Genomic DNA, 26,016 nt, shown 5'->3' with positions numbered 1-26,016 from the left:
CGTCCTCGTTAACCAACCCAGGGGACACAGTTCCCCAGTCCCCACTCTCCCTCCTTTTTCCGATGCCTTAAAATTTGTGGAAAACTCTCTTGTTTGTGCCATCAGTGCCCTGGGTTTCCTTGGTGACTACAGCAGATCTACAGCAAATCCAAAGGTGTCAGGAGAGATGACGGAGATAACATCTCAGAAGGTGAGTCAAAAACTCTCTAGGCAGTCCACGGAGGTTGCAAGGTAACAACAGAAAAAGCTGCAAATGTTTTCTTATTTTAGCTTTTCATTCTCTTTTGTAAGTAGCTCTGTTGTTGACTGTGTACTGCCAGTTCCAAGTTATATCTTTTTCCTTATTTATTGCTGGAAGTATTTTGAAATTATTTTATTTATGAGAGCTTATTGTTTCTCCCCTAGGCCTGAGAGCCATGCTTTATGGCCATATTGCATTGAAGCTTATCTCCTGTAGCTAAAGATAAATTTATTGCCATATTAGCTGTTGTTTTGTTTTCTTTTTGGCTACTGAGGAGGGAAATGTTTAAACATTTAAACTTAGTGACTTGTGAAAGTGAAAATATATACACGAGAAGCTAAATCAGAAAAGGATAAAAGACCATACAGTGCAACAACATAGAAGGCCTATATCTCTATCTCCTCAATCTGCACATTTCTATTTATGGGTTAGAAGGAAAGGGGCATCAGGGACATTCTGGGGTAAAGGCAATTTGGGGAAACAGACGGGAGTGGGGAAAGGTTGGGGTTCAGGTGGCCAGCCAGGTAAGGGAGGCCAGCTAGGTGAGGAAGGCCAGTTATGTAAGGGAGGCCAACCAGGTAAGGGAGGGGGTTGCAGGAACGGGGGACTCACCTGCACCTCCCAGACAGCACCCCCGCAGGGTCACTCTGCACAACCACTCAACTCTCCTCTCCCTGTGCCCACAGTGCTGCTCAGAGCCCAGTGCTCACTGGAAGCACCTGTACCTCCCACCATGCTTTCCTGTCTTTGTCCATTCACAACTTAGGCTGCAAATAACAGGGCTCTTGGCTTTCTGTCTTGATAACACACAATGGAAAAAGCACTCCTTACCCCAGGCGGGCTGGCCTACAGCTCTCCTTTCCCAGTGGGTGCTCATCTGCTGGTCTAGACTTCCACCCAGGCCTAGCAGATTCCATTTTTCCCAGAGGAAACTCTACACTTTTTCTTCTCTCAAGAGTCCAAATGTGGCCCCTGTCTCTTCAGCAAAGATCCACCCACTTCACTGAGAACATTTACTCATTTATACCAGAAAGAATTCCCTCAATTTCTCTCTGGTAACCTCCGAACTTCCTTCTACCTACTCTCCTCCAATCCTTGAGCTGAGGGAACAACTGTCTTCCTTTCTCACCTCTATTCTTCTCACTTCTCTTTCTATCTTCACTTGCCTCGTTGGCACTAGTTTCTTTCTCTTTAAGCCTACATAAAGCTCACTACTTTCTTATTCTAAAAATAATACACAAATGAACCAAGAAATGCCCCTTGGACCCTACTACCCCGGAGTCCTCATCACAGGTGATGTGAATACTTCCATCTTCTGGATTCTCCAAATATTCCATTTACAGTACACTTACACGATGTGGTATGATGGAGAATAGATCTTGTTATATCTCTGCCTCCCCTTAGGAATTGAGGCCCTTGGTGACGAGGTAGTACAAGAATAACCAAGTTGTTAACGATTGGAGGATCCCTTGGGGAAAGTTAAAATGGTTTTCTCCTGCCACCGTTTTGGGGATTGTTTTCTGAGGCCTGGAAACCTCCTGCACAATCTTGAATAGTCTGATTTAGAATAAGGAACACATTAATTGGCTTATCTTATTATAGAGGAAATGGAAAACAAAGAGATAGTTATGATCCAATGTCTATTTCTGCTTCAAATAATATGAACGGTCTAGTGAATATAATAAAATATATGGTTAGACTAGCTACTTAGTGATCAAGTCAGGTTGTATAACAGTGGGTCAAGGAGAAAACACACACACACACACAAAATATTTATTTGGTTTATAAGGAAGTTGAAAAAGAAAAAAATGAAAAAGAAAGACATGTGCTTGGCAGATAATTAGTCCAAGCAGAACTCTCACATTGACTCTTTTAGAGTGTAACCTGGCAAAGTAGATAGCCTGTTCACAGACCACTCTAAAAAAAAAAAAAAAAAAAGTACCACAACAGAAATCTTTACGAAGTCAGAGGCTGGTAGCTTTAGGGGAATCTTTTTCATTGCTTTTATATGGCCTACAGCTAGGGAACCCTTGATAAAAATCACAGAGGTTGCCCTAGACAATGAAATTCGACACAGTTTTACAGTGAAATAAACCAAAAGCCCTGATTTGTTAGGAAAGTATCATAGCACGCGAGTTGTCATTTTCATTTTGGCAAAACTCTATTTGGAACAGTCTAAAGAGCCCACAGGCCAGATGTGCAAAGAACATGTTAGGCCACCTAAGAACTATGTTTTTGATGACCCAAAATGTAATGTTGCAGAAAGCACCTGCAGACAAATGGCCCCTTTCAGCTTCTAGCCTTCCTGTTTTTTTCCTGATTCCTTTCAGAGGTTTACAGGAAAGACAGTATTACTTAGGAACACATCCAGGGAACACCCTAGCAGAGAATGTGGGAATATCCCCAAGGAAGGGAAAAGAAAAGCCGCTAGCATTCTCCTAGAAGACCTTTTAGCCAAGGATCCACAGAGCAGAGACTAAGTGAAGATTATGGCTAAACAGTCCAACACAAAACACTTGACAATGGTGGCTTCTACACCTCATTCTGGGGCCGCAGTTATTTATGTGCAGTGATAGTAAATACCATGCGATCTCTCAAACATATCTCAGAGGGCATCAATCAGCAAGGATGACCTCAGACAAAAAGCTAGAGGAAAAAAGCCTACCTACACTTATTTATTGAAAACATATTTTGGTGTTTGGGTCCAAATGCAAACAGTACCTGGCATGTACACTGATTCTTAAAAATCCATTAAGTGTGTACAGGCCAGATGATAAACTTATGCTATGAGGAGGGTTCTATTTCCAGAACGGAAAATAATATCTCAAAATTCTGAATTACACTTTGACTTCGAAACACAGCATTTAACAATATACTTCTGTTATGGAATGAATATTTGTGTCTCCCCCAATTTATATGTTGAAATTCTAACCCTATTGTGATGGCATTAGGAGGTGGGGGCCTTTGGGAAGTGAGTAGATCATGAGAGTAGACCTTGTAAATGGAATCAGACCTCTTATTAAAGATATTCTGGGCTGGGTGCAGTGGTTCACACCTGTAATCCTAGCACTTTGGGAGGCCAAGGCAGGAGGATTGTTAGAACCCCAGAGTTTTATAGCAGCCTAGGCAACATAGCAAGAGCTTGTCTCAAAAAAAATGTGTGTGTGTGTATGTGTGTGTATATATATATATATATATACATATATATATATATATGCTAATTTATACATATATGGTATTATATATATACTCACATATGTATATAAATATGGTGTGTGTGTATGTGTGTGTGTATGATATTTTTGTTATTGCATCCAGAATCAACTGAGATGATTTTGTTGTTCGATTTGTTCTTTTCCTGAGTTCACCACCAGTTAAGCGAATGTCCACACAATCAGGACTAATGCTGATCACTTTTGAGAGATACACGACTTTTACTTTTGTCACAATGGACCTAAGTTTTTGAAATCTGTACTACCTACTGTAGTATCAGCAACACAGGTTTCTGTTTTCACTTCCTTTCTTTAGGAAGTATAAAATGCGACAGGACATCACAAAACACCTGCAGAAATTGTGCTGAACAAAGATGGCGACTCTACTGACACCAGATACCTGGCTGAAGGCACCAGATACCTGGCTGAAGGCACCAGATACCTGGCTGGAGGCTGAGCCACTGTTAACACACTCTTCAAAGCTTGTCAGCAAATCTGCACACATGACCAATCCGTGTGGAGAAAGCAGTCATCTGCACATGACACACAAATGTGCAGCCATATAAAATGGGACACAGGAAAGTCGAGGCTAGCCGTGAGGGTGTTCACAAGGCTTTCAGATGCCAATAACGTCTGAACAAAAGAACAGTGCCACATTGTAAGAAACTAAATTCCAGAAGCCAAAGTAAAAGCCTACAGCTCAGAACTCTAGGTTTCTCTTAACTTCCTGTGGATGTAGAGAACACAATCAAGATATGCTAATCAAACATTTTACCCTCCTTGGAAAGGAAAAATTAAATACTATATTTTGAAAAAAAAAATCCCTAATGAAAGGCAACAATTAAAGAAGAAATAAGGAATAGTTTCAACCACTAACTTAATACACGATGAGCTCCAAAACCATTTTGGGTCAGGTATCGACACAGGCTCAGAGTTCTAGAAAGAATCATACACATTATATGAAACAGTATTACGGGGACATTCATTTCATGGCCTATTGATAAAGTCTCTTCCAGGCATACACATTTTCCCACCTGCCTCTTCATGATGTTATTGATCTTTTTTTCATTTGACCAACTCCAGAAGGCAACAGTGTGGTATTAGAAAGGGTTGAGCTAAGTCCTTACTCTGTCATTTACTGGCTAACTTTCCTGACAGAACTGGGCTAGTATTTATTTTATAGAGTGACTGTAGTGATCACATGTGCTAACTCCTTGTGAGCAAACTGCCTGCCCAGAGCTTGGGGCAGAGTTGATATCCAAGAAAGACTTTCCCTTCCTCAGATCTAGGGTATCACAGAAGTACTAACACATGACCAGGAGAGACCTGCAAACTGTCAGGCACTGCACAAGAGCCATGTAATCTAGGTGGCACAATACTGGGATGATTTTAAGTTTTCTTATGAAATCATTTGTTGGCAATTTTATTTCAAATCTACCTTCTGACTGTTAATATGCAACTCTACCAGCTACTTCTATTAAATAACAAAGATCTGGAAGCCCGTCTTTACCTCAGTTCTAGGAAAGATAGTGTTATCTCTTCTTATGTAACACACAGCTCTTGGTACACAGTGGGAGGACAAATATTTATACAGTATAATTCACCATTGTTTTTCCTTTATCTCTTAATTTGTCTCCCACCTGATATAATCCTTAAGCTGAAAATACTTCAAAAGTTACAAACTGATGTGGCATTTCTCTTTTACTATTTGTATTTTTTTTTGGCATAGTTGACCTCACATATATATTTGGTTTAAAAACATTAATTATAAAGAAAACACACAGGACCTTGTCTTGGTAACATATTTTTTGATATAACACCATGAAGTTAATTCTTAGACATCGATTGCCTTAAAGCAGAGAAATAAATGCTTACTGTCGGACGAGGGGGACCCTTACTTTAGTTTGCCAAGGATCTACTTTTTAAAACATACTCTAAGTTAAAATGTCAAGTAAGAGGATATATATACATACACGTGTATGTGTGTGTGTATGACTCTTAAGCTAACATATTTTATTAGCTGTTTTGGTGGTTTGCAGCTCCACCTCATCATCATTTAAGACATGAGGTATTTACAAATTTATGGTCAAATAATGTTTCATTCTCTGTCTGCTTTTACGCTCTCCAAATGTTCACACTTTGAAATTACGAATTAACAGAACATTCCAAGAACATTCTTAATAATACATTATGACCATATCAAGTATGGACAATGTTAGCACGTTCTTAAAGAGTGAGTTATGACTCCCATAATAACACATGGATAAACCATTGGGTAGTACTTAGCTTCCTACAATGTGTTATTGATTCCATGGAACACTGGACATTCCATCCACTCCTACGCAACACATATATCAACAACTCCTCCAGCTACTGCAGGCGGTAGTCAAAGAACGTATGTCTGGGAGTAGAGAGAAACTACATTTATGCACAACAGGTCCATTTAGTATTCATCCCGGCCCAAATCACTAGCTCTCTTGGACATAGTTCATTCCCATCCCCCTCAACTCCCTGACATTATGAAATTAATTTTTTCACATTATAAAATTAAAATTTATTTTATAAAATTATTTGATGTGATTATTGATCTGAAAAGCATTGGTGTTTGTATGTTTGTAAACTCCTAGCCTATGCTAGCACATGATGTTTAAAAACACATGTGTAGAGAACCAACCCAATATTAAGTGATTTTTTTCCAAAATGGGTAGGGGCAGACAGAAGGTGAAGTCATTAAAAACATATGGTCACAGAAGTCCTCCTGAGCAGCTTAGTGGAAGGCAGCTGAGTGAAAGCAGTTAATCAATATATACTGCTAAAGATAATGGAGAGAAAGAGACCAAAAAAAAAGCACGCTCTGCTGATACACAGATCTGGGTTTTCCAGGGCAGGAGCACATAGAAAACACTGTAATTGAGGAAATGGCCCAATCTCCCAGATGGGCCATGTCATCTGAAAAAGGTTAAGGGTCACAAAATGGAAGTGGGTAACAAGAGGAAGCTGCAGTGCTGGGTAAATTGCTCTTGGACCATCAACAGAGGTTTGGGATTTGGGGTTATGATAGGTTCCATCAGGCAAATAACTCCTGGTGAGGCATCTAGAAAAGTGCCCAATCTATGTCCAGTCTATGTTTCAGCACTAGGGTGGGGGCATGAACCCAAAAAAGGCAAATCCAGGGAAAGGAAGGAAGAGTGAGCTGGGGATATCATTATGTAATTTAAATAGTTTTGTGGATATAGGATTTACCAAAGCCCTCGTTGTAATTATTTTAAACCACCACTGAAAGACTTCTAAACACTTATTTTGAGCTTGGTATTAAGTATTCTCCAGTGGAGACTGTGATTCAAATGCAGAAGGAGGCATTCTGGGAGGAACTGGGTCGGCAGACAGCCAGTCTCTTGCAGTGCCTTCAATTCAGCTAGGAGGAGGCTGCTCAGAATATATAACCAGTTTTCTGAAAATAAGCAAATTACAAATCAATGGTTTGGAGAAGGGAGCAACCAGGGTCTGTGAGAAACTGTCACCCAGAACCACAGAGAAAGTTAAGGTTGGGCCCATTTTCTTAATGACTTAAATGAATTAATGCAGGAATTCAGAAGAATCATTATCTGCCATATTTTCTCAGTGCAAATCCCCAAATGCTCATCATTTCCATCATTTTATATATGTTCAGTAATACCTTATATACAATCGCTGTGCTAGCAAAGCTAAATATGGGGTCTTTCCTGAATTTCACAAGTGCAAGCTTCCTAAATACTGCCCCTTTCCAGAAGGGCATCCCTCTTTCAGATGCCTTGTGGTCCTGGCGGTGGGTGGCAAAGGAGTTAGGAAAATGGGAAATGGATGATATAGGGGAAGAAGGTTAATAAAACAAGTTAGTAAATTTGGGGGATTGTTGCCAGATGCTACGTTCTACAAATAAGTCACTCTTACCACTGGAGAAGATAGGGCTATTTAGAAACAAAACCAATCAAACAAACAAAAAAACAGCTTGGGACTTAAGGTCCCAAGATTTTAGGGTCCTGCACTCGCTAGCATGTAAACTCAATCTGTATCTGGAATTGAGCCCTATGGAGCAGAAGACACCCAGCATGTGGTAAGTGTCCCCTAAATGGTCATCTTTATGATGTGCTGACTCATCAAAAGGTGTGGGTGACAGAGAGGCAGAGAAGGTACAGGCATGGCTTGCTGCCCCAGAAATGTCAGACAGGTTCATGGGGAGACCAAAGAGGGCACAGACTGGCAAGAAAGCGTTCATCTGTAATTCTAGGTTGCAGGGAGCTCTTGGAAGAGTGCAGGCATTCAACCAAAAATAAGGTAAAGAATCCTCAGGGTTGAGGGGAGGAAGAATTTATTGAAATACAAACACTGTACATTTGTGAATCACTTCACTTGGGGTTCAGCACACACGCCAGGCTCACTTTTTGTTCTTAGAAAAAGGGATCCATTTAATTCTACAAGGTCAAACAAATGGGTTTGATGGAACTTTTCAACCACATACTCACAGGAGACTCTGTCTTAAATCAGAGGAAAGGAGAACAGATGATTTGTTCAGATGTTATTTTCATTTTTTGGTCGTGTTTACATTTTCTGCTAACCCATCTCTTTCAGATGTAATGAAGTTGGCTTTTCTCACCGAGAGCTACTTAGAGTCAGTGGTGTGCCAGACAGGATTTGAACAATCTTCCTACATTAGGACATTATGAAAAAGTATCTTTGCTTCTGATAGGGATATGTTAACACCTTCAAAGTTAAACTAAGATCTTAAGGTTTCAAGCCAAGAAGCTGAGACAGCTTTGCTAATGGTAAAAGAAATTTCACAGGCCTGAAGCGGCAACACGGGCAGGAGAGGAAAAAGTGTGGTTTAAAACCTGCCTCCACACTTTTCAAGGCAGTACAAAATGGATTGTATTAGACTCCTGGGACATATCAAAACAAAACCTGAAGTGGCCCCAGTTCTCTTTTCTCCCCCTTCTTTTCTGGAATCAAGTCAATACCTTGCTTACTCTGGACTTCTTTCAGAAGCCATTCAACAGTGGCTGGTTCCCAAAACAGTGAGGTTTGTCCACATAATACATGTAAGTTGAGCTTAAAAGGGCACAGCTGACAACTTTGGCACTTATGTCCTGAATGTCCTATAAGTTATAGTCAAAACTTACATGGTGTTAGAATGTCAAATTCAGCTAGAAGAAAATCAGCAATTCCATAAAGGGTTTTCTCTTACCATGGTGTTGAAAAATATATATTCAAATGCTTGTTAACTTAATATCCAATGTGGCTGGCAATTCATTTTCTGTAAAATATGTAGGTGAAGAAAAACATAGGTATCTATAATCAAAGCTACGGCTGGTTTGGGGTCACATTCTCTAATTCGGCAGAGAACTTGAAGGAATTTAAGACCAGGGCGGCTGTTCAAAGTCATCTGTTACAGCAGCAGGCAATGAAGAACTCTGATTCTCCAGAAATAATACTGCTAAAGAAATCATAATAATAATGATGACCATGACCATGCCCAGTATAACCAACAATACCTTAAATACTTATAACTAGTACAGTGGCTGGTTCCCAAAACAGTGAGGTTTGTCCACATGATACATGTAAGTTGAACTTAAAAGGGCACAGCTGACAACTTTGGCACTTACGTCCTGAATGTCCTATAAGTTATAGTCAAAACTTACATGGTGTTAGAATGTCAAATTCAGTTAGAAGAAAATCAGCAATTCCATAAAGGGTTTTGGTATTGGTTATAAGTATTTAAGGTATTGTTTTGTTTAATCCTCACAACCCTGTCCCTAGATGGATAGTTTCATTATTCTTGTTTTACAAATGGGGCAAGGAAACCTATTTGCTTCTTACACTCTGGAAATCCAATGACTTAGACATATCCCTATCACTCAGTTATCTGGGTTTCTTAAGTAACCTTTCCTAGATTCCTTATCTGTAAAATGGGCATAACATGTGCCTGTTGATATTTTCCAGTGTAAATGTGATTGTCCCTGTAATGTCCTTAGTCCAGTATCTGGTACAAAAGACTAAGCACTTGATAAATGTACGTGGTTGTTTTTGTTATGACTCAAACAGCAGGGCACAGAATTCCATGGAGGAAGTAGAGCTCTCTTCTTGCAGAAAGTCAGAAAGTTGCATTTTCCTTGGGATCCAAACACTGCTTTCCACACCTCAGATGGTGGTTCGAGATTAGGCTGAATGTGGATGTCAACCACAGTCCACAATCTAGAAAAGCTGCCCAGACCAGTAGAGGTGGGTGGGATTTCTTAGGAGCTAAACTTGGGAACACTGGGAACCTTTAACTTGGAGGGTAGGAAAGCTATTTCTCCAAACATCGTGCCCATAGAGTCAATAAATGTATAGTGAATATATTCCCTCTCTGCTCTTTTTTCTGTTTCTTAGAAGAGACAGGCAGAAGAAAGGAGAAGGAAAAACAGGAAGAATGAATGGGTTTAAGAGGGAGCTCTGCCTCTGGCGACGGATCTCACAACTCCTCACATGAAAGAGACACCGCAAAGAGGAGAGGGCCAAGGTGAAGGGTATATCACAAGAGACTGAAAAAACATAGTGTTGACACCTATAAGGCATCTGCTTCTTTAAGTCACACAGTTAGTGGCTTAAGAAGTTACGGCCCCTCCTGCCTGCTTTGGATTTAGATGCAATAGTGGTGAAAGCCTGAGCTTTCTCAGTAAAACAAGTCTCCAAAAATTTTACTACCATGAAGGAAATAATATATATATTATATATATATAAAAAATATATATATACATAAAAAATAATATATATATACACATTTAAAATTACTGCTATTTTAGTGCTCCTGTAGTCCTTTAGTGAATTTCCCATGTTAAACATCTTTGCTACAAGTTATATAAGAACTTTTTTTAAAAACAATTTTTGAGAGACAAGGTTTTATTATATTGCCCAGGCTGGTCCTGGATTCCTGAGCTCATGGGATTCTCCTGCCTCAGACTCCTGAGTAGCTGAGACCACAGGCAGATGCACTACGTTCAACTTGAAAAAATAATATCTTACGTTGCCTGTATTTTCAGAGATTCACATAATTGGTCTGCTATGAGAAGTTTGAATAATACTACAATCACACTTCTTAAAACCACATAAACCCAATCCTTCCAGAACTGTTTTAGCATATTTTGAAAGACATTAATCAGAATCTGGGAGTTAAAGACAGGTCACAGTATGAGATTTTCTGTTTCTTAGCTCATATTTCAGGTGTTTCCAGTGTTAATGGATATATTTTGAACAAAATACTTATGACAAAATAAGAGATGCAAAAAGGTCCTCTTGGATCTAGGTCATTATTACATAGGAGCAGTTTCCGAGAAGCTTGTGGGTTATTTCCTGGGCTGCTGTGGAGTTGGAGAAGCAGCAAAATATATTATCCTTCAAACCAGTGTTGTGAATCCTTGCGTTTGCAAATGCTAAGGAAATGTCTCCAGTCAAGAGCACAGTCAGAATTCATCACAGAGTGGTTCAAAATAGTGTGATAAAAAATTTAGACAAATTATCTAATTATTTATTATCTATTACTACAAATACCCAGTAGGATTTGATCAACTTTAGATGATGTCTAATTATAATTATCCATGAAATTCTTAATCCTAATTTTAAAAAATTACAATTACGAAATTTGGTTGACGCTGACAATATTTTATAAGAGTCTGGTGGGTAACAGACCAGCAGCAGGCACTGCCCTTGCCATAAAGGAGCTGGGAATAAGAGGTCAGGTTTCCAAGAGGTCTGTAGATGTTTCATTATGTTTCTATGTATTTTCAACTGTAGTTTGGTTTTATGTGTTTATTTAAAGATATTAAAAAACATTGAAGAGCAATTTTTTTTCAAGAAGGTTGATCATTCTGAAAACTCAAAAAGAAAAAATTAGAAAGCTCAATGGCATTTTTTGGGTGATGATCTAGATAACGGGAAGACAAAGGTTTTCATTACTATAATCATTAGGAGAAAGGATTTTCTATTTGAAATTTTAGTGGCTGGGTGCCATGGCGCATTGACTGTAATCCCAGCACTTTTGGGGGCTGAGGAGAGAGGACTGCTTGAGCCCAGAAGTTAGAAACCATCCCAGGCAACACAGTGAGGACTTGTCTTGACAAGTATAAAAATTAGCCGGGTGTAGTGATGTATGCTTGTAGTCCCAGCTACTCGGGAGGCTGAGGTGGAAGGATCACTTTGAGTCCAGGAGGTCAAGTCTGCGTGAGCTGTGATGGTGACAGAGTGAGACCCTAACTAAAAAAAAAAAAAAAAAAAAAGGAGGCTAAGCATGGTGGCTCACACCTGTAATCCCAGTACTTGGGGAGTCTGCAGTGGGAGGATTGCTTGGCAACATAGTAAGACCTCATCTCTACACACACACACACACACACACACACACACACACACACACACAGAGCCAGGTGTGTTGATGCACACCTCTAGTGCCAGCAACTTGGGAGGCTGAGGTGGGAGGATCACCTGAGCCAAGGAGGTTGCGGCTGTGGTAAACCATAATCATGCCACTGTACTTCAAACTGGATGACAGAATGAGATACCAACTCAAAAAAAAAAAGTAGTTAAAAAAAAATTTTAAGAGCCATGCCAGGTGTGGTGTCTCATGCTTGTAATCCTAGCACTTTGGGAAGCTGAAGCTTGATATCAGGAGTTCGACACCAGTCTGGGCAACAAAGTGAGATCATGTCTCTACAAAAAAATTTTAAAAAGAGTAGCCAGGTGTGGTGGTGTGTACTTGTAGTCCCATCGACTTGGGAGGCTGAGGCAGGAGGATTGCCTGAGCCCAGGAGGTCGAGTCTGCAGTGAGCTGTGATCATGTCACTGCACTCCAGCCTGGATGACACAGTGAGACCTTAACTCCAAAAAAAAAAAAAAAGCCTCAAGTATGATACTTTTAAAAAGTTCAACATAAAAAAAAGGAGATTCAGGTTTTTAAATATTTAACAATATTAAGAAAACTATTTTGCTAGAAAATTTGAACAGAAAAAGATTCAACATATATTACCTATGTAAAAAAAAGACCTATAGTTATAACTTGCTACATTTAGAAAAAACTTAAATGATGGAGACATAATACATCTTTCATAACGAAAATGATCATTATGCAAACAGCTTACAAGGCACTGAAATAATATTCTTTCTACAAAATTTTACAACACGTCCTTTTTACACGTGCCATGCACTGTGCTAACTGTACCGATCATGACAAAAGTAATATTCTCCTTTCTTTACAGACAGGAAAGCTGACTCAGAGAAGCTGATTTTAATCTGCCAAGGTCCCCATAGTCAAACTGGGGCAGAACTGTGCCCTTAACTGTGCAATTTCACAGAATTTGAGTACACTTATTAACACCGTCACTTGACAAAACACACACTCGCCATTTATCTTTCAAGACATTTTGTTTCTAAGTTTATTACTTAAATGTTAATTATTCCTTGTGCTGATAGAATGAGAATCCTATATCTTCTCATTAGAGCTCGGTGCAATTTGAACAGAGACTGGATGCTTTTCTTCTTCACGGCAGTGAAAAGAATAAATCATGACATACCTGCAGGCATTCTAGCACATCGAATGATTTCCTTGACATCTCAGTCATGGATTTTATGACACATGATGGGAAGGAGTTATGCAAAGTGAGGCTTCCTTTCCTGCTGGGGAGCAGATGAGTGCACCCCAACAGGTCGGACCCTAAACAGTCAGATTTGTAAAGTCACCACTTAACTTCCTGGGAGAAAACCCTTCCCCAGACAGCGATGTTAGACTCCTCTGCAGCTTGGAGCTGGACAAATGAGTGTTAATCTATCCAGCCCTAGTGTTTGTCTGTGATCACCAAATGGCCACTTGAATACTAAGGAGATTTTTAACCACTTTTAAATATCAGATATGATCGATTACTTCCAAATTTAAAAGTGATACACAACGTTTAAAGAAAGGGGAAGCCTTTAAAAATTACTCAGTGACTTGCTTCCCAAATACAAAGGGGAACCTCAAAAAATCTGGAATTATCTTTTGGAGGGTGGGCCCCTTGTAGCACAGGTTCCCCCGCTAAGTAAGTGTTCTAGGAACCCATCGGTATCAGTGGACCAGCTGGCGTTGTTGTGAGAGGCTGCATTTGGCTTCAGTAAACTTGTTTTTAGAGATTCTTTCAATGCATTTTGCCCATTTCATAATGGGTGATTTATGAGTGCACCTGCCCACAGTGTGTTGGGCATTCAGCAGTTTGTGACTGAAAATGGCATGACCCCCGTGTCCCACCCTCCCATTCACCCGATTTCACTCCGTGCAACTTTTTTTTTTTTTTGTCTCCCCGGATTAAAAAAAGTCCTCAAAGGGAAACATTTTGCCAAGGTAGAACAGATGAAACAGAAAGCAGCAGAAGCACTAAAAGGCATCAAAACTGACGAGTAAAGAAACCATTTTGAGCAGTGGAAAAAGCATCTCGATGGGTGTATTGCATCAGAAAGAGAGTAGTTTGAAGGTGACTTAAGTTTAAGCCATGTAAGGATACATACATAACTTTTTATACATAAATTCCCTTTTTTTTGGAACTGCCTTGTATCTATAGGTGTGTAATACGTGCCAGACGATTTGCTGGCACCAAGAGAACATGGTGCCCAGGACATACAGCCACAGGCCCTGCTTCATTGAAATTGAGAGTTCAGCCTGAGATTCTACTCTGAGTTTGTGCCAGAAAAAGGAGATAGTGCAGCACATTTGAGGTGTTCATCCATTTTGAGTCACCACCTTAAAATCTCAAAATAAAACATCAGTCTTAACAATACACGGATATAACACAAAATTGAATTTTTTTGGTTTTTCAATTTCCTTTTCTTTTGAGATTACCGTTCTCATGGATGGATACTTAAAACACCTAAAGAACATGTTTATCCAAAATTAGAGAAAAATGATGGCAAAGAATAAAACAAAAGAAACAATGATATCAAACACTACATAAGGCAAAAGCCAAAATTCACACAAAAAAGATCCCATATAAAATAAAGCCTGGTTTGTCCTGCTTTTGCTTCTGTTTCACAGGTTGTACCTTGGATTTCCATCAAGTGTAAGAAAAACCACACACCACATGCAACCCATGTTATTGACAAAGGCATGAATATCGTCCCTTCCACGTAGCTGGCCTCTCAGCTTCACCAACCTCCCTAATTATCAGATTTTCTCTGCTCTGCTCTTTGTATAATCACCTCTCCTGCTCTGTCTTCCACCTCAAATTACAAATATTTTACTTTACTTTAAAATATTTACAGGTCATTTGACCTACACAATATTTTGCTCACTTCTATTTTACACTGTCTTCCTAACAAATCTTTCTTCTCCCAAATATAACACTGAGTGATCACAGCCATGAAAAGCAGACATCTTAGGAACATATATGTCATCCCATAAGTTAGGACATAAAAAACTAAAATCTGTCCTACTAGGAAAGTTGCAGCCACTCAGTAACCTCCTGACACAATGCTTTTGTAAAGCAGCTTCTGTCTCACAACATGAAGCAATCATTTAGCAATTTCTTTCAGCTGTCACAGATGCAAGGCTTGAATCAATTTACATCAAAGTGATTCAGAACAGTGAGCATTAAGTTAAAGCAGAACAATAGTGATACGGTATCTTAGGTTCTCAGGAAGATAAAATATTTTCACAGCTCTCTGAATATAAAATAAAATACTATAAATGAACAAGTTATTTAAGGAGTTTTTTAGAAACATGATTTTACTTACATCAAGAGAGCCTTCATTTATAACAATCATTCCCATGTTCCTCTTCAAGAGTTTGCAGGAGTGTCCTATGTCCAAACAGAGTAAATCAGTTGATATAATTTCTCCAGGGAGAAGACATGATGATGTTAAAGGAACAGTATGTACTATCAAAACTTCTAAGGATGATCTTATTAGTAGCTAGGGATGGCAGTTGAGTGTTTTCCAGGTTTATAGGAAGTTAAAAATGAAACTCTCTTGTTTGTTATGGGAGGGGTACGCTACAAAGACACCTGGCCTGGTAAGACTGCCTTGATTAAAAAAACGGAAAGAGAATGTGTTGAGGATTCTCAAAGTCCTGAAAGTGGACAAATATACAGGGAAAAACTCTTCATAATGACCAATGTGAAGAGCAAAAGATGGGCCAGTGATGACCTCGAGAGGAAGGGGTGGGAGGGAGCATGATGCCTCCTGAATCCAATAGTCCCACTCCATTTCCATTCCCAGGAGGGCCATAACCTCCTTTCCTGTCCTGTCTTCTCTTGCTTTGTTGTACTTACCGCAAGCAGGGCAAAACCAGCCCTCTGCTGAGCCCAACTTTGCTTACTCTGCACCTGTTCGCTACAGCTGTATATAACTGGAGAAAAACAAGCGACTCTGGTGACTGGTCTCACGTTAAAAAATATGCCATCAACTTAAAAATGACACTGTCTATTCTCACTCCTTTTGTAAATGCTGACCACTCTGAAACCCATGCCTCCCGCTCAGACCTGCTTCCTGAAAGCCCGGCCTCTCATATCCAAGTGCCTACCTAACAGCAGACACTTAGGTGGTAAGCAGGCATCTCTAGCACCCCAAACTCAGCCTATCCAAACACAAGACTCCTCACTGTCCCCTCAGAGAACCTGCTCTTCCCTCAGTCTTTCTTGTTTTGGTTAATGGCAACTCCATCCATCACAGTGCTAAGGCCTAAAACCTTGGCGTTACTTTTGGTTCCTTTCTTTTTCCACGGGCTACGTCTGATCTTTCAGTCAATCCTGTTGGGTCCACCTTTAAAACACACCGAGAACCCACCTACTTCTCATCACCTGCCCCTTTACCACCTGGCTCCAAGTCATCACGCTTTCCCGGATTAACGCAAGAGCCTCCTCACAGTCTCCCCACTTCTGCCTTTACTTTCCCTCAAGCCCACTCTCAGCCTTGCAGCCAGAGTAACTGTTTTCAGCCGCAAGTCAGACATGTTTCTCCTCGGCTGAGAGTCATCCAATGATTTTCCTGTTTACTTGGAGTAAACGCCAGTTCAAACAACAGGGAGGCCCCATTCACCCTGGGTTCTGCTACATGGTCGATGGCTTCTCCTGCTATCCCCTCACCCTGCATCTGTACTCTTTCTGTCACAGACAACTTTTCCCTACGCATCACATGACGAGCTCCATCTCTTTAAGGACATTCCTCAAATGCCACCTTCGTAATAAGTTCTTCCTGATTTCCATTTTAAACTGAGTCCCCCTGTGCAAAGTCCTGTATCTCTCTCCCATTTTATTTTTCTTAATAGCAATCATTGCCATCTGATACGCTATGCACTTTTCTAATTTACTTTATTGTCTGTTTCTCAGACTGGTATCTGAGCTCCACAAGGGCAGAGGTTCTGGCTTCTTTTATTCCCTGCTCTGTTTCTTGCACTTAACTGGTACCTGGGACTGGGGACACTGTAACCATTTGCTGAATAAATCTTACCTACCTTTTTCTAAGAATAGTCATAGCCCAAGATTCTCAAAGTGAGATGTAACCAGAAACTATCACCATTTTCTTTTTCTTTAGGAACATTCATAATGGCTACATATCCCAAATGATTTGTACTCAGCTGCCTCACATATCACTCTTTATTGCCACAATTCTCCTTCTGTTTGAAATCTTGTTTTCCCATATTTCTGTCAAGTCTCCCAATTCTAATGCATTCTGTATTTCACCATCATTCCTTTCTCATATATCTTCTTTCCATTTTGTCTCTGACATCAGTGATAATTTTTATAATCAAAACAAACAACTTGTGTGGCTTTCAGATGTAAAGTTCTACTAGCTAGTTTAAAAAAATAATAAAAATTAACTTTCTATTAATAACATCAGTTTACTAAAATTTGAAGCAGAGTTTTACATTTGCTTTAGGCTGACTGCTCAAAGAAACGTTAGCTAAATTTTAAAAATAAAGTTCCTTAAAAATGACTTTCTAGCCGGGCTCAGTGGCTCAGCCTGTAATCTGGCACTTTAGGAGGCTGAGGTGAGTGGATTGCCTTGAGCCCGGGGGTTCGTGGTAGCGCGCGCCTGTAGTTCCAGCTACTTGGAAGGCTGAGGCGGAAGGATCGCTGGAGCCCAGCAGGTCAGGGTGACAGAGTGAGACTCCAACTCAAAAAAAAAAAAAAAGACTTTCTAAAAAATGTGGTTTCATGCTGTGAACTCCCCTGAAATAGCATCTTCAACTTGGAGGAATCTTGTATGCAATATATATGATTAATACTGGCAGGATGAATCTCTGTCAGGGTTACACTGCTCGCGCCACCTACTATTACTGAATTTGGGAAAAACAGTAAGTTTTTTGGGTATATTATTGGCACTATAGGCTTCTAACATCAGATATTAAAACTTTCTTCTCAGAAAGACCTCTGTTATGGACCGAATTTTGCCCTCCCACCACCCCCAACTTAAATGTTGAAGGGCTAACCCCCAAACGATCTTAAAGGACATCATGAGGATTATGTGAGGTCATATGAGTGGGGCCTGCTATAGTCTCACAGTCTGTATGCCCCTGAATATGTTGAAACCTAATAACCACTGTGATGCCAGAAGGAGGTGGGGTCTTTGAAAAGTGATTAGGTCACAGGGCAGAGACTTCATGAATAGGATTAGTGCACTTAGAAAAGAGGCCCCTGAGAACTGCCTCACCCCTTCTATCATATGAGGGCACAGTGAGAAGGTGCCATCTATGAACCAGAAAGCAGGCTTTCATCAGACACCAAATCTGCCAGTGCTGTGACCTTGAACTTTCCAGTCCCAGAACTGTGAGTCTGACATTTCTATTGTTTATAAGCCACGTGGTTTATGGTATTTTATTTCAGCAGTCTGAATGAATGAAGACAGGGCTCTCATACAATAGGACTGATGTCTTTATAAGAGGAGGAGACAGCAGGAACACACGTGTATACAGGAAAGGTCATGTGAAGACAGCCAGGCAGAGGGGCCTCACCAAAAACCAACCCTGCAGGCACCCTGCTCTTGGACTTCTAGCTTCCAGAACTTGTGAAAGTAAAGTTCTGTTGATTTTTATTAAAAAAAATTTTTTTCGGTTTGAATCTGGGTCTCACTCTGTCAACTAGGCTGGAGTGCAGTGACATAATCATGGATTGCTGCAGCCTTGACCTGCTGGGCTCAGGCAGTCCTTCCACCTCAGCATCTCGTGTAGCTGGGACTACAGGTGCATGTCACCAGGCCCAGCTAATTTATTTTGATTTTTTTGTAGAGATGAGGTTTTGCTATGCTGCCCAGGCTGGTCTCAAATTCCTGAGCTCAGGCAATCATCTCACTTCAGCCTCCCAAAGTGTTGAGATTACAGGCATGAGCCACCACACCTGGCCCAATTTCTGTTGTTTAAGCCACTCAGTCTGTGGCATTCTATCATGGTAGCCTGAGCTATTCTAAACTATTTTCAAAAAATTGAAATTAACTGTATGATAAATGCAAACTGGCAATCTTCTTGCTTCCCATCTCAGAAATAACTTTGGTTGCATAAATAGCTGCCAATACACAAGTCTACTGTAAACCCAATCTCCAGACAACTGCAGAAATGTCACCTGCATGTGCCGCTTACAGATGGGGTGTGGAGTCAGCAAAAGTGCCCAAGTGAGAGAGGGCATTGTGTGGGTGCAAGAGATAAAGACTGGCTGTGTGTAAAACCACTGCAATTATACAGGGGCCGTGGAGCCACAAGTAAATATACCACGGGTGCCAAAAAATGTATACACATTTTAAGCGATGTTATCTATGTATGACTTTTTGAAGCTGAATTGAATGACAGTAGCAATGTGCAGTATGACATGCGCTCAAAAGATGGCATTAATCAAATGAATGCTAGTGTTACCATGTGACATGTAGGACAAAGAAAATGGTGGAAGCACAGTTTTCCTTCGAGAAGCACAAGACTATTTTGAAGTGGTATTTTAAATTCAAGAATGTGGTGGAAGGACAATGACAGTGGAGGCATGAGTATGCAACAGAACCTCCAACATGCCTAATAATACGTTTGTGATAAGTTTTAGACACGTGGTCCCATGTGTGATATGCACAAGGGAAGACAAAGGAGGCCTCACATAGCAATAAGTCCTGCAGTAGTTCGCCATCGTCAGAAATGTCTGGACACTGATGGTCACCACTTTGAGCACCTCTTGGAATTACAAAAGTTAGATATGACTTGTATTCATCTTTTGTTCTCAGTATGTACTGAGTATTACAATTTTAAACCGTTTTTTCTTAAAATGCATACTTTTCCTAAAATCCATCTTCAACCTATTAAAAAGCACCAAGATGTAAAACTCTAATTAGGTGAATTACCAATGTTAATGGCAGTTTCTTGCTTGTCTCCTGTGAGGATCCAGATCTTGATGTCTGCTTTCATTAGAGTTTCTATGGTTTCAGGCACTTGATCTTGCAATTTATCCTCAATGGCCGTTGCTCCAAGTAGCTGAAGATTCTGGAGAAAATAAGTGGTACAAATTTCAAAAAGAAAATCAGTGTAGATTCTTTAAAAACAAACACTGCAAGTGTTTTAAAATCAGAGACTAAATAATAATTTATGACCTTTGGTATAAACTCCAACTAGCCCATTGAGTTTTCTCTCTTGAAGATCCTTGACTTTCACCCAGTCTTCAGGTATAAGACTGAGGGTCCCTTAAGCTGTGTTACCTAACACCTCCCTGAGGTAATGAATAGATTCTAAAAGTAAACACATACAGAAGGGGAGTAAACCCAAAAGTTAGCTAAAACATATGAGATATACTAAGAAAACAACAAACAAAAATGAAAACTATGGGAGATTACCACAGTGAAGAAGTCATCTTGTTGATCTATTTGAAAAAGTGAGGATATATGCTAATACTATTATATGGTCAGGCAACCCCCTCGGGTCCCCTCCCACTGTGGGAGTTTTTCAGTCCCTTCAATACAGCTTTCAAAAAAAATTGCCATCTGATGCACAGTCAGGAAATGTATATATGTGATGCAGTTGAACAGGACGAGGAAGAGAACAACAAAGCAAGTGATAGCAAGTTTCCGTAAGAAGGAAAAGGTTGAGCGTTTTCCATATTGCTATACATTTGTGTAGTGGAAGATCAGACTCAAATTAGAGATCTTTTGCTCATTAGAGGATATCTTGCATGTACGACCAAACATCCAATATGCTCTGGGGAAAGCTTCTCTTTATGAAGAAGAATGGTTTCTGCTCTCACCTTCCTAAGTGGAGGTGATAGAGGGGGAGAGACCAATCTCTTGGCTGTTAGGGAAACCTGGTTTGCCAAATAGATGATGTAATGGTGTTCTTGGTCCTAAACACACAGGAATGCACAGTGATGGACTAAGATTGAAGCTCTTCTTTCTATCATGTGACCAGGCATAGGTACTAGCTGTGCACCCTTCCCAACAGTGCTCTGCAAGCTACACCCTGTCTTCCCCATTACCCATCCTACAACATGATCCGCTTCAGCATTTATCTTTCTTCAGAGCCATGTCCTCCTCTCTTGCCTTCATTTATTTTTTTAATTTAAAATATAGGCCAGGGCAGAATGGATGCAAAGAAAATTAAGCACTGAGGGGATACTGTCAGAATTGGTGATAACAAAGAAAGACGTTTTCTACTTTTCCTTATTTTTCACCAAAATTGGAGTCTAAAATTGGTCTCAATTTTTGGTCAGGCATGGAAAATGCAGTTAACTACATAGGCAAACATATAAGAGTATTTATATGTATGTATATATGTGTGCAATTTATGTCTGTATTAGTTAGGAATGCTTTTGGCTGCAAGTAATAGAAAAAGCTCACCAAGCAATGGCTTAAATAAATTTTCTCCACTTAAGTAGTATTAAAGTAGGCAGTTGTGGATATTAGATTGGCAGCTCAACCAGACCTCCACTCATTCTCCTGACCCCTCTTAGTGTCCCAAGGTGGCTGTCACTGGTATAATTATAACAACCACATTAAAGACAAAAACAAGGAGTTAATACCAACTGTACACTCATGTGCACAGTGTCTGCCTGTGTATATACAAGTGTGTATGTCCATTCATAGACACACATATATATCCCCATTGCCTTGTCCAGTGAAACGTGGTTCATCCTTTTAAGTTTTCCTTTACTTCTCAAAACAATTTTCCCCCTCTGCTGTGTTTCTACAGAACTTTGCTTATCTTCACACACCTTAACATATCAATTAAGATAAGCTGTTTAAAGGCATGTGTGTGGTAGGTTTGCTCACAAGTGGAGACTGAGTCCTGTCCATTTTTATATCTTCACAGCATTGAGCGTCAGCATTCACTATGTTTGCTAAGTGAGCCAATGACAAACAAAACACAGGCAAAATATAAATATTATAAAATACTGCTGCAATCTAGACCATTTTTCTTTTCAATACATTCTGAATAACATGGGCGTTGTTAGGTACCCTTGATGCATGACTTCTTAGTATATAATATATAAAAGGAGGCAAATTTCCTTCCTTAAGAAGATAGTATTATTTTATTACCCTTAATAGGAAGCAGATTTGAAATCTATCATGACCTGATGAATAATTATCATCAAGAAGTTCCAGAAAGAAAGGAAGAATAGTTCAGCCTCAGCTATGCCAGTATCACAATTGCTGAATTTCAATGTTCAGACAACGAGTGTATCAATTCTTTCAGCTACTTTTAGGTTATTTGCAGTTAAATCATGCTGGCTCACATCCCAGTGAAAACCAGGATGTAGTCGTGTTCAAATTTTAAATATTCTACAGAAGGCATGAGCAGGCTTTTTTTTTTTTTGTTGGGTCGGAGTCTACTCTGTCACCCAGGCTAGGTGTGCAGTGTCATGCTCATGGTCACCGCAGTCTTGATCTGCTGGGCTCAGGTGATCCTTTCGTCTCAGCCTTCCACATAGCTGGAACTACAGGTGGGAGCTATCATGCCTGGCTAGAGAGGGTTCTTTAACAATCTTGGAGACAGTTCAGTAATTCAAGCCTTCAGCATTTTCTAAATAAAAAACATACTTTTTTGTGACATATGTCATAAAACTGGGTAACTAGATAACATGGGAGCCAAGATAGGAACACACTCATTAGAAATATATAAACACATATGTTTGTATATTTTCTAGCTCTGAGACATGAGTTCAGAAAGTATACAGATAAATATTACCACCCACAGACCCATAAAAATAAGAGGACTTCACTAGAGAGATTATGCTGAAACTATATTCAAAAGAAGAAAAGCATCTGGTTTTGCGCAGGTAAAAGGGAAACATTTTTCAAACCAAGCAAAAATAATTTAAAGGGCCAAAGACGTAGGGCCAGTGGGTATGCTGAGCAAAGTTATAAGTAGGTTAACACGGAGTATCTCAGTGGCTATGACAATAGGAATTTCTAAAAAGGCTAATAAGACATTTCTGAATATTCAGTAAAACTGCAGTGGGTCTACTTTGATGCCCATGAAGGAAGCACTGCTCTAAGAGTCTGTTCACTTTCCCTTTATCCTTAGAGCTCTTTGGGAACAGCACTTATTAATTTTAGTGGAAGGCTCCAGACGCCCTTCCTTTTACCCTGGTGTCATTTATTGTGAGATTAGAATCTTGAGTGATAGCCTGTTCTGCCTCTGGAAATTAATATCTTTAGCTACATAATGATCATTTGAAAAAAAGATGTGAACTTTGCGTGCTTTTCCTGATCATAACACAAGAGTGTTTAGGCCATAATCAATTTCATCCCAAACATGTATTACCTTACACAGATGGCCACTAATGGGCACTATGGGAATTACATATTCAGCAAGTGTTGAAACATGATAAAATTCCCATGGCATTTGTGGAATTATAAAGAAAAAACCTAAACACTAATTTTACTTTCAAAATGTCACCATGCCAAAAGTTATAAAGGTTTCTGGTTGATGACTCTTTGACATAATATAGATTTAGTTATCACTGAAAAATCATGAAATAATATTTATTCACCTACTAAAGCCCTCAATAATCTTATTTTCTTTTTCAGATGTTCCTAATGCATGCAGAATTTTTGAAAAAGCATATAAGTGTAAAATCTCTACCTCAGTGAAGTTAAAAAGCTTCATGTATTAAAGAAACTTCAAGTAGAGTCATGTAAAATGTATAATGATAGATTCAGAAATTATGTTTTCTTTTCCCAATACCTGCCCATTCGCTAAATAACAGAGTCTCAAAGTGATCCATTTCTATATTAGCAAATATTTTGTCCATGCTTAGATGATATCATATTTTTTAAAAGTTTGAGATTTGTTCCTACATGAGAAAAGTGTAATCATCAAACTCATGTCAACTTAGGTGTTGGATTATAACATGGATTATTTGGCAGAAAGTTCCTTAAAGACAAATCAAGATGGAATATTGGTAAGCAAAATTCGACCAGGGGAGTCACTGTGGATAAATACCAGTAACACGGAGTAACATTAATTTCAATATGAAGTAAGATTATGACTGCGGAGAGGAAGAAGAAGCAACTAGCATTTCCTGAGCAGAAAAAATGTACCAGGTGCTGCTGAGTGCTTTACCTTGATTAATTCTGTTAATAGCTTCGGGGTGGGGGGGGCTGAGTAAATGATGTAAGGTCAAATAGAGGTGCAGCGGCGCCATGATGGTAGGAACAAAACATGAAGAATCAATGCATACCCACAGGAAGTGAATGGAAAGCAAGACTGTGACTAAATGGAAGTTAGAACTTTATCCAATTGTCCAGCTTTTAACATTTGTCTCTATTTTTCAGTCTTGAAGAATACTCTGTTCCCATGAATGGGTTACAGCCTCAGTCCTGAGCCACCCCTGCCAGGTGCAACTATTTCTCTACTTCCACTTGCAGGCCCCAGATTCACATCTTGGGTGTAGCTCCTTTACAAGTGCATATGCATGGCTCCATTCATTCATTTATTCACTCACAAATATATACTGAGCAGGAGGCAGTTCTGGGCAACATGCTGGAAACAACAATAGTGAGCTCCTTCCTGTGTAGAATTTCTATTTCAGAAAGCATCATCAGAGACTCTTCTTTGGATTCCTCCCTCTTATTGCTATTTCTCCTGAACCCTGCCTGCCTGGCTGTCATCAAGTCCCAAGTAATTAGCCACTGGGCCAGAAATCTAGAGTGGCGCTTTTCAAACTTTAGCATGCATCTGAGGCTTACTGACACAGATCGCTGGGACCCACAACCAAATCTATCATGCATAAGTCTCAGGTATGGCCTAGAAATGGGCAGCAGTTAAAATGCTGTTGGTCTGAGGACCCAACACGAGAACTGCTGACCTAGAGCAAGGTTGATAAACTTTTTCCAGAAAAGGACAGAAGGTAGATATGTTAGGGTTTGAGGGTTATGCATTCTCTGCTACAACTCTGCAGTGAGTGGATCTGGCCCTTGGGCTGGAGTTTGCAGACTTCTGATATAGAATGCCCGTGAGTTTCCCATCTCTGCTCCTGGCTTCATCCTGACTGACTACTTGAGATGTCCCCATGGCAACTCCTACGTTCTCCCTTAGCTTGGCCTTAGCTCCTCGGGTACCAATTCTCTTTCCTGTCCTTGCAACCTCAAACTACAATCAAACCTTCCTCACTATAATATAGGATAATCAACAGAGAGAAACAGGGCTCCCCCCAAATAATCCCATTATATATTATACCCCGTTTCAAAGAATTTTATACACATGACTGTATATTATACATGAAACATATAATTTTATGGCTCAAAAAACCAATCCCACATGAGTTAACATTTGACTTTACATCTTAAGCTATGAATTAAGATTCAGTCATGCAATCAGAAGAGGTGGGAAGGGATAAGGGGAGGTAATTCCAAACAGGAGAGGTTATGTGTGCAAAGGCAGAGGTGTGAAAAAGCACATGATGTTGGAGAAGTTGCCATTTAGCCAATATGGAATGAATGAATGAATGGAGGTGTGACAGCGAGGAAGAAGAGGCTAGGGAAGACAGCAGGCAAAGGAAAGGGAAAGGTCTATGTGTTATGCCAATTGCAGAGACAAGGGAATCTAGTGAAGGGTCATAACAGGGGTCACAGGACTGGAGTCATGTTTCAGAGAGTTTACTGGTGACTGTCTGGGGCTGGATCAGGTAGAAGGAAGGTTGCAGGACCAGGGAAGAGGCCAACTGCAGTCATCATTCTATTTAACTGTATGATATGGTGATCCTGGCTTGCGTGGGATGCTCCAAGCCATTTCTCAACACTGGATCTTGAAGATGGGTGGGTCCTCTCTGCTCTGCAGCCCCCTGGACATTGCTCTTATTTAAAATAAGAGAACTGTACCTCCTTTCTTTTTCATTCAATTTGGGCTACAACACTAAGACTCAGGGCATTCAAAGTTTGGAAAGACTTGTTTGTCAGCTTCTGCAGAAATCATGCAACTGGTTAATTTTTTTAAGGCCAAGAAGTAGATTGTAACTTGGTGCTTTTCAAACCACAGAAATCACACTTGAACTTGCAAAGCCAAGGGCTTAGCAAATAAGGCCAGAATTCACACGCCCATCGGAAAGGAATCAGGATTTGAGAGGTGACTGGGTGGAG

General features: G+C 40.0%; 1 protein-coding gene across 1 annotated transcript in view; it reads right to left on the bottom strand.

Annotated features, from left to right (window-relative positions):
- ATP8A1 (ATPase phospholipid transporting 8A1) overlaps positions 1-26,016 on the bottom strand; it is a 221,199-nt gene that overhangs the window by 82,484 nt on the left and 112,699 nt on the right. Inside the window, exons 24-25 of the mRNA XM_021706448.1 lie at positions 19,792-19,930; positions 15,214-15,278 (exon numbers count right to left, since the gene is read on the bottom strand). Coding sequence (XP_021562123.1) covers positions 15,214-15,278; positions 19,792-19,930 — 204 coding nt within the window. The remainder of the gene's footprint in view (positions 1-15,213; positions 15,279-19,791; positions 19,931-26,016) is intronic.

This window comes from Carlito syrichta, unplaced genomic scaffold, assembly GCF_000164805.1.
Source record: "Carlito syrichta isolate Samal-C Ts95f unplaced genomic scaffold, Tarsius_syrichta-2.0.1 Scaffold315593, whole genome shotgun sequence".
NCBI lineage: Eukaryota > Metazoa > Chordata > Mammalia > Primates > Tarsiidae > Carlito > Carlito syrichta.
This window is presented reverse-complemented; position numbering and strand designations above follow the sequence as displayed.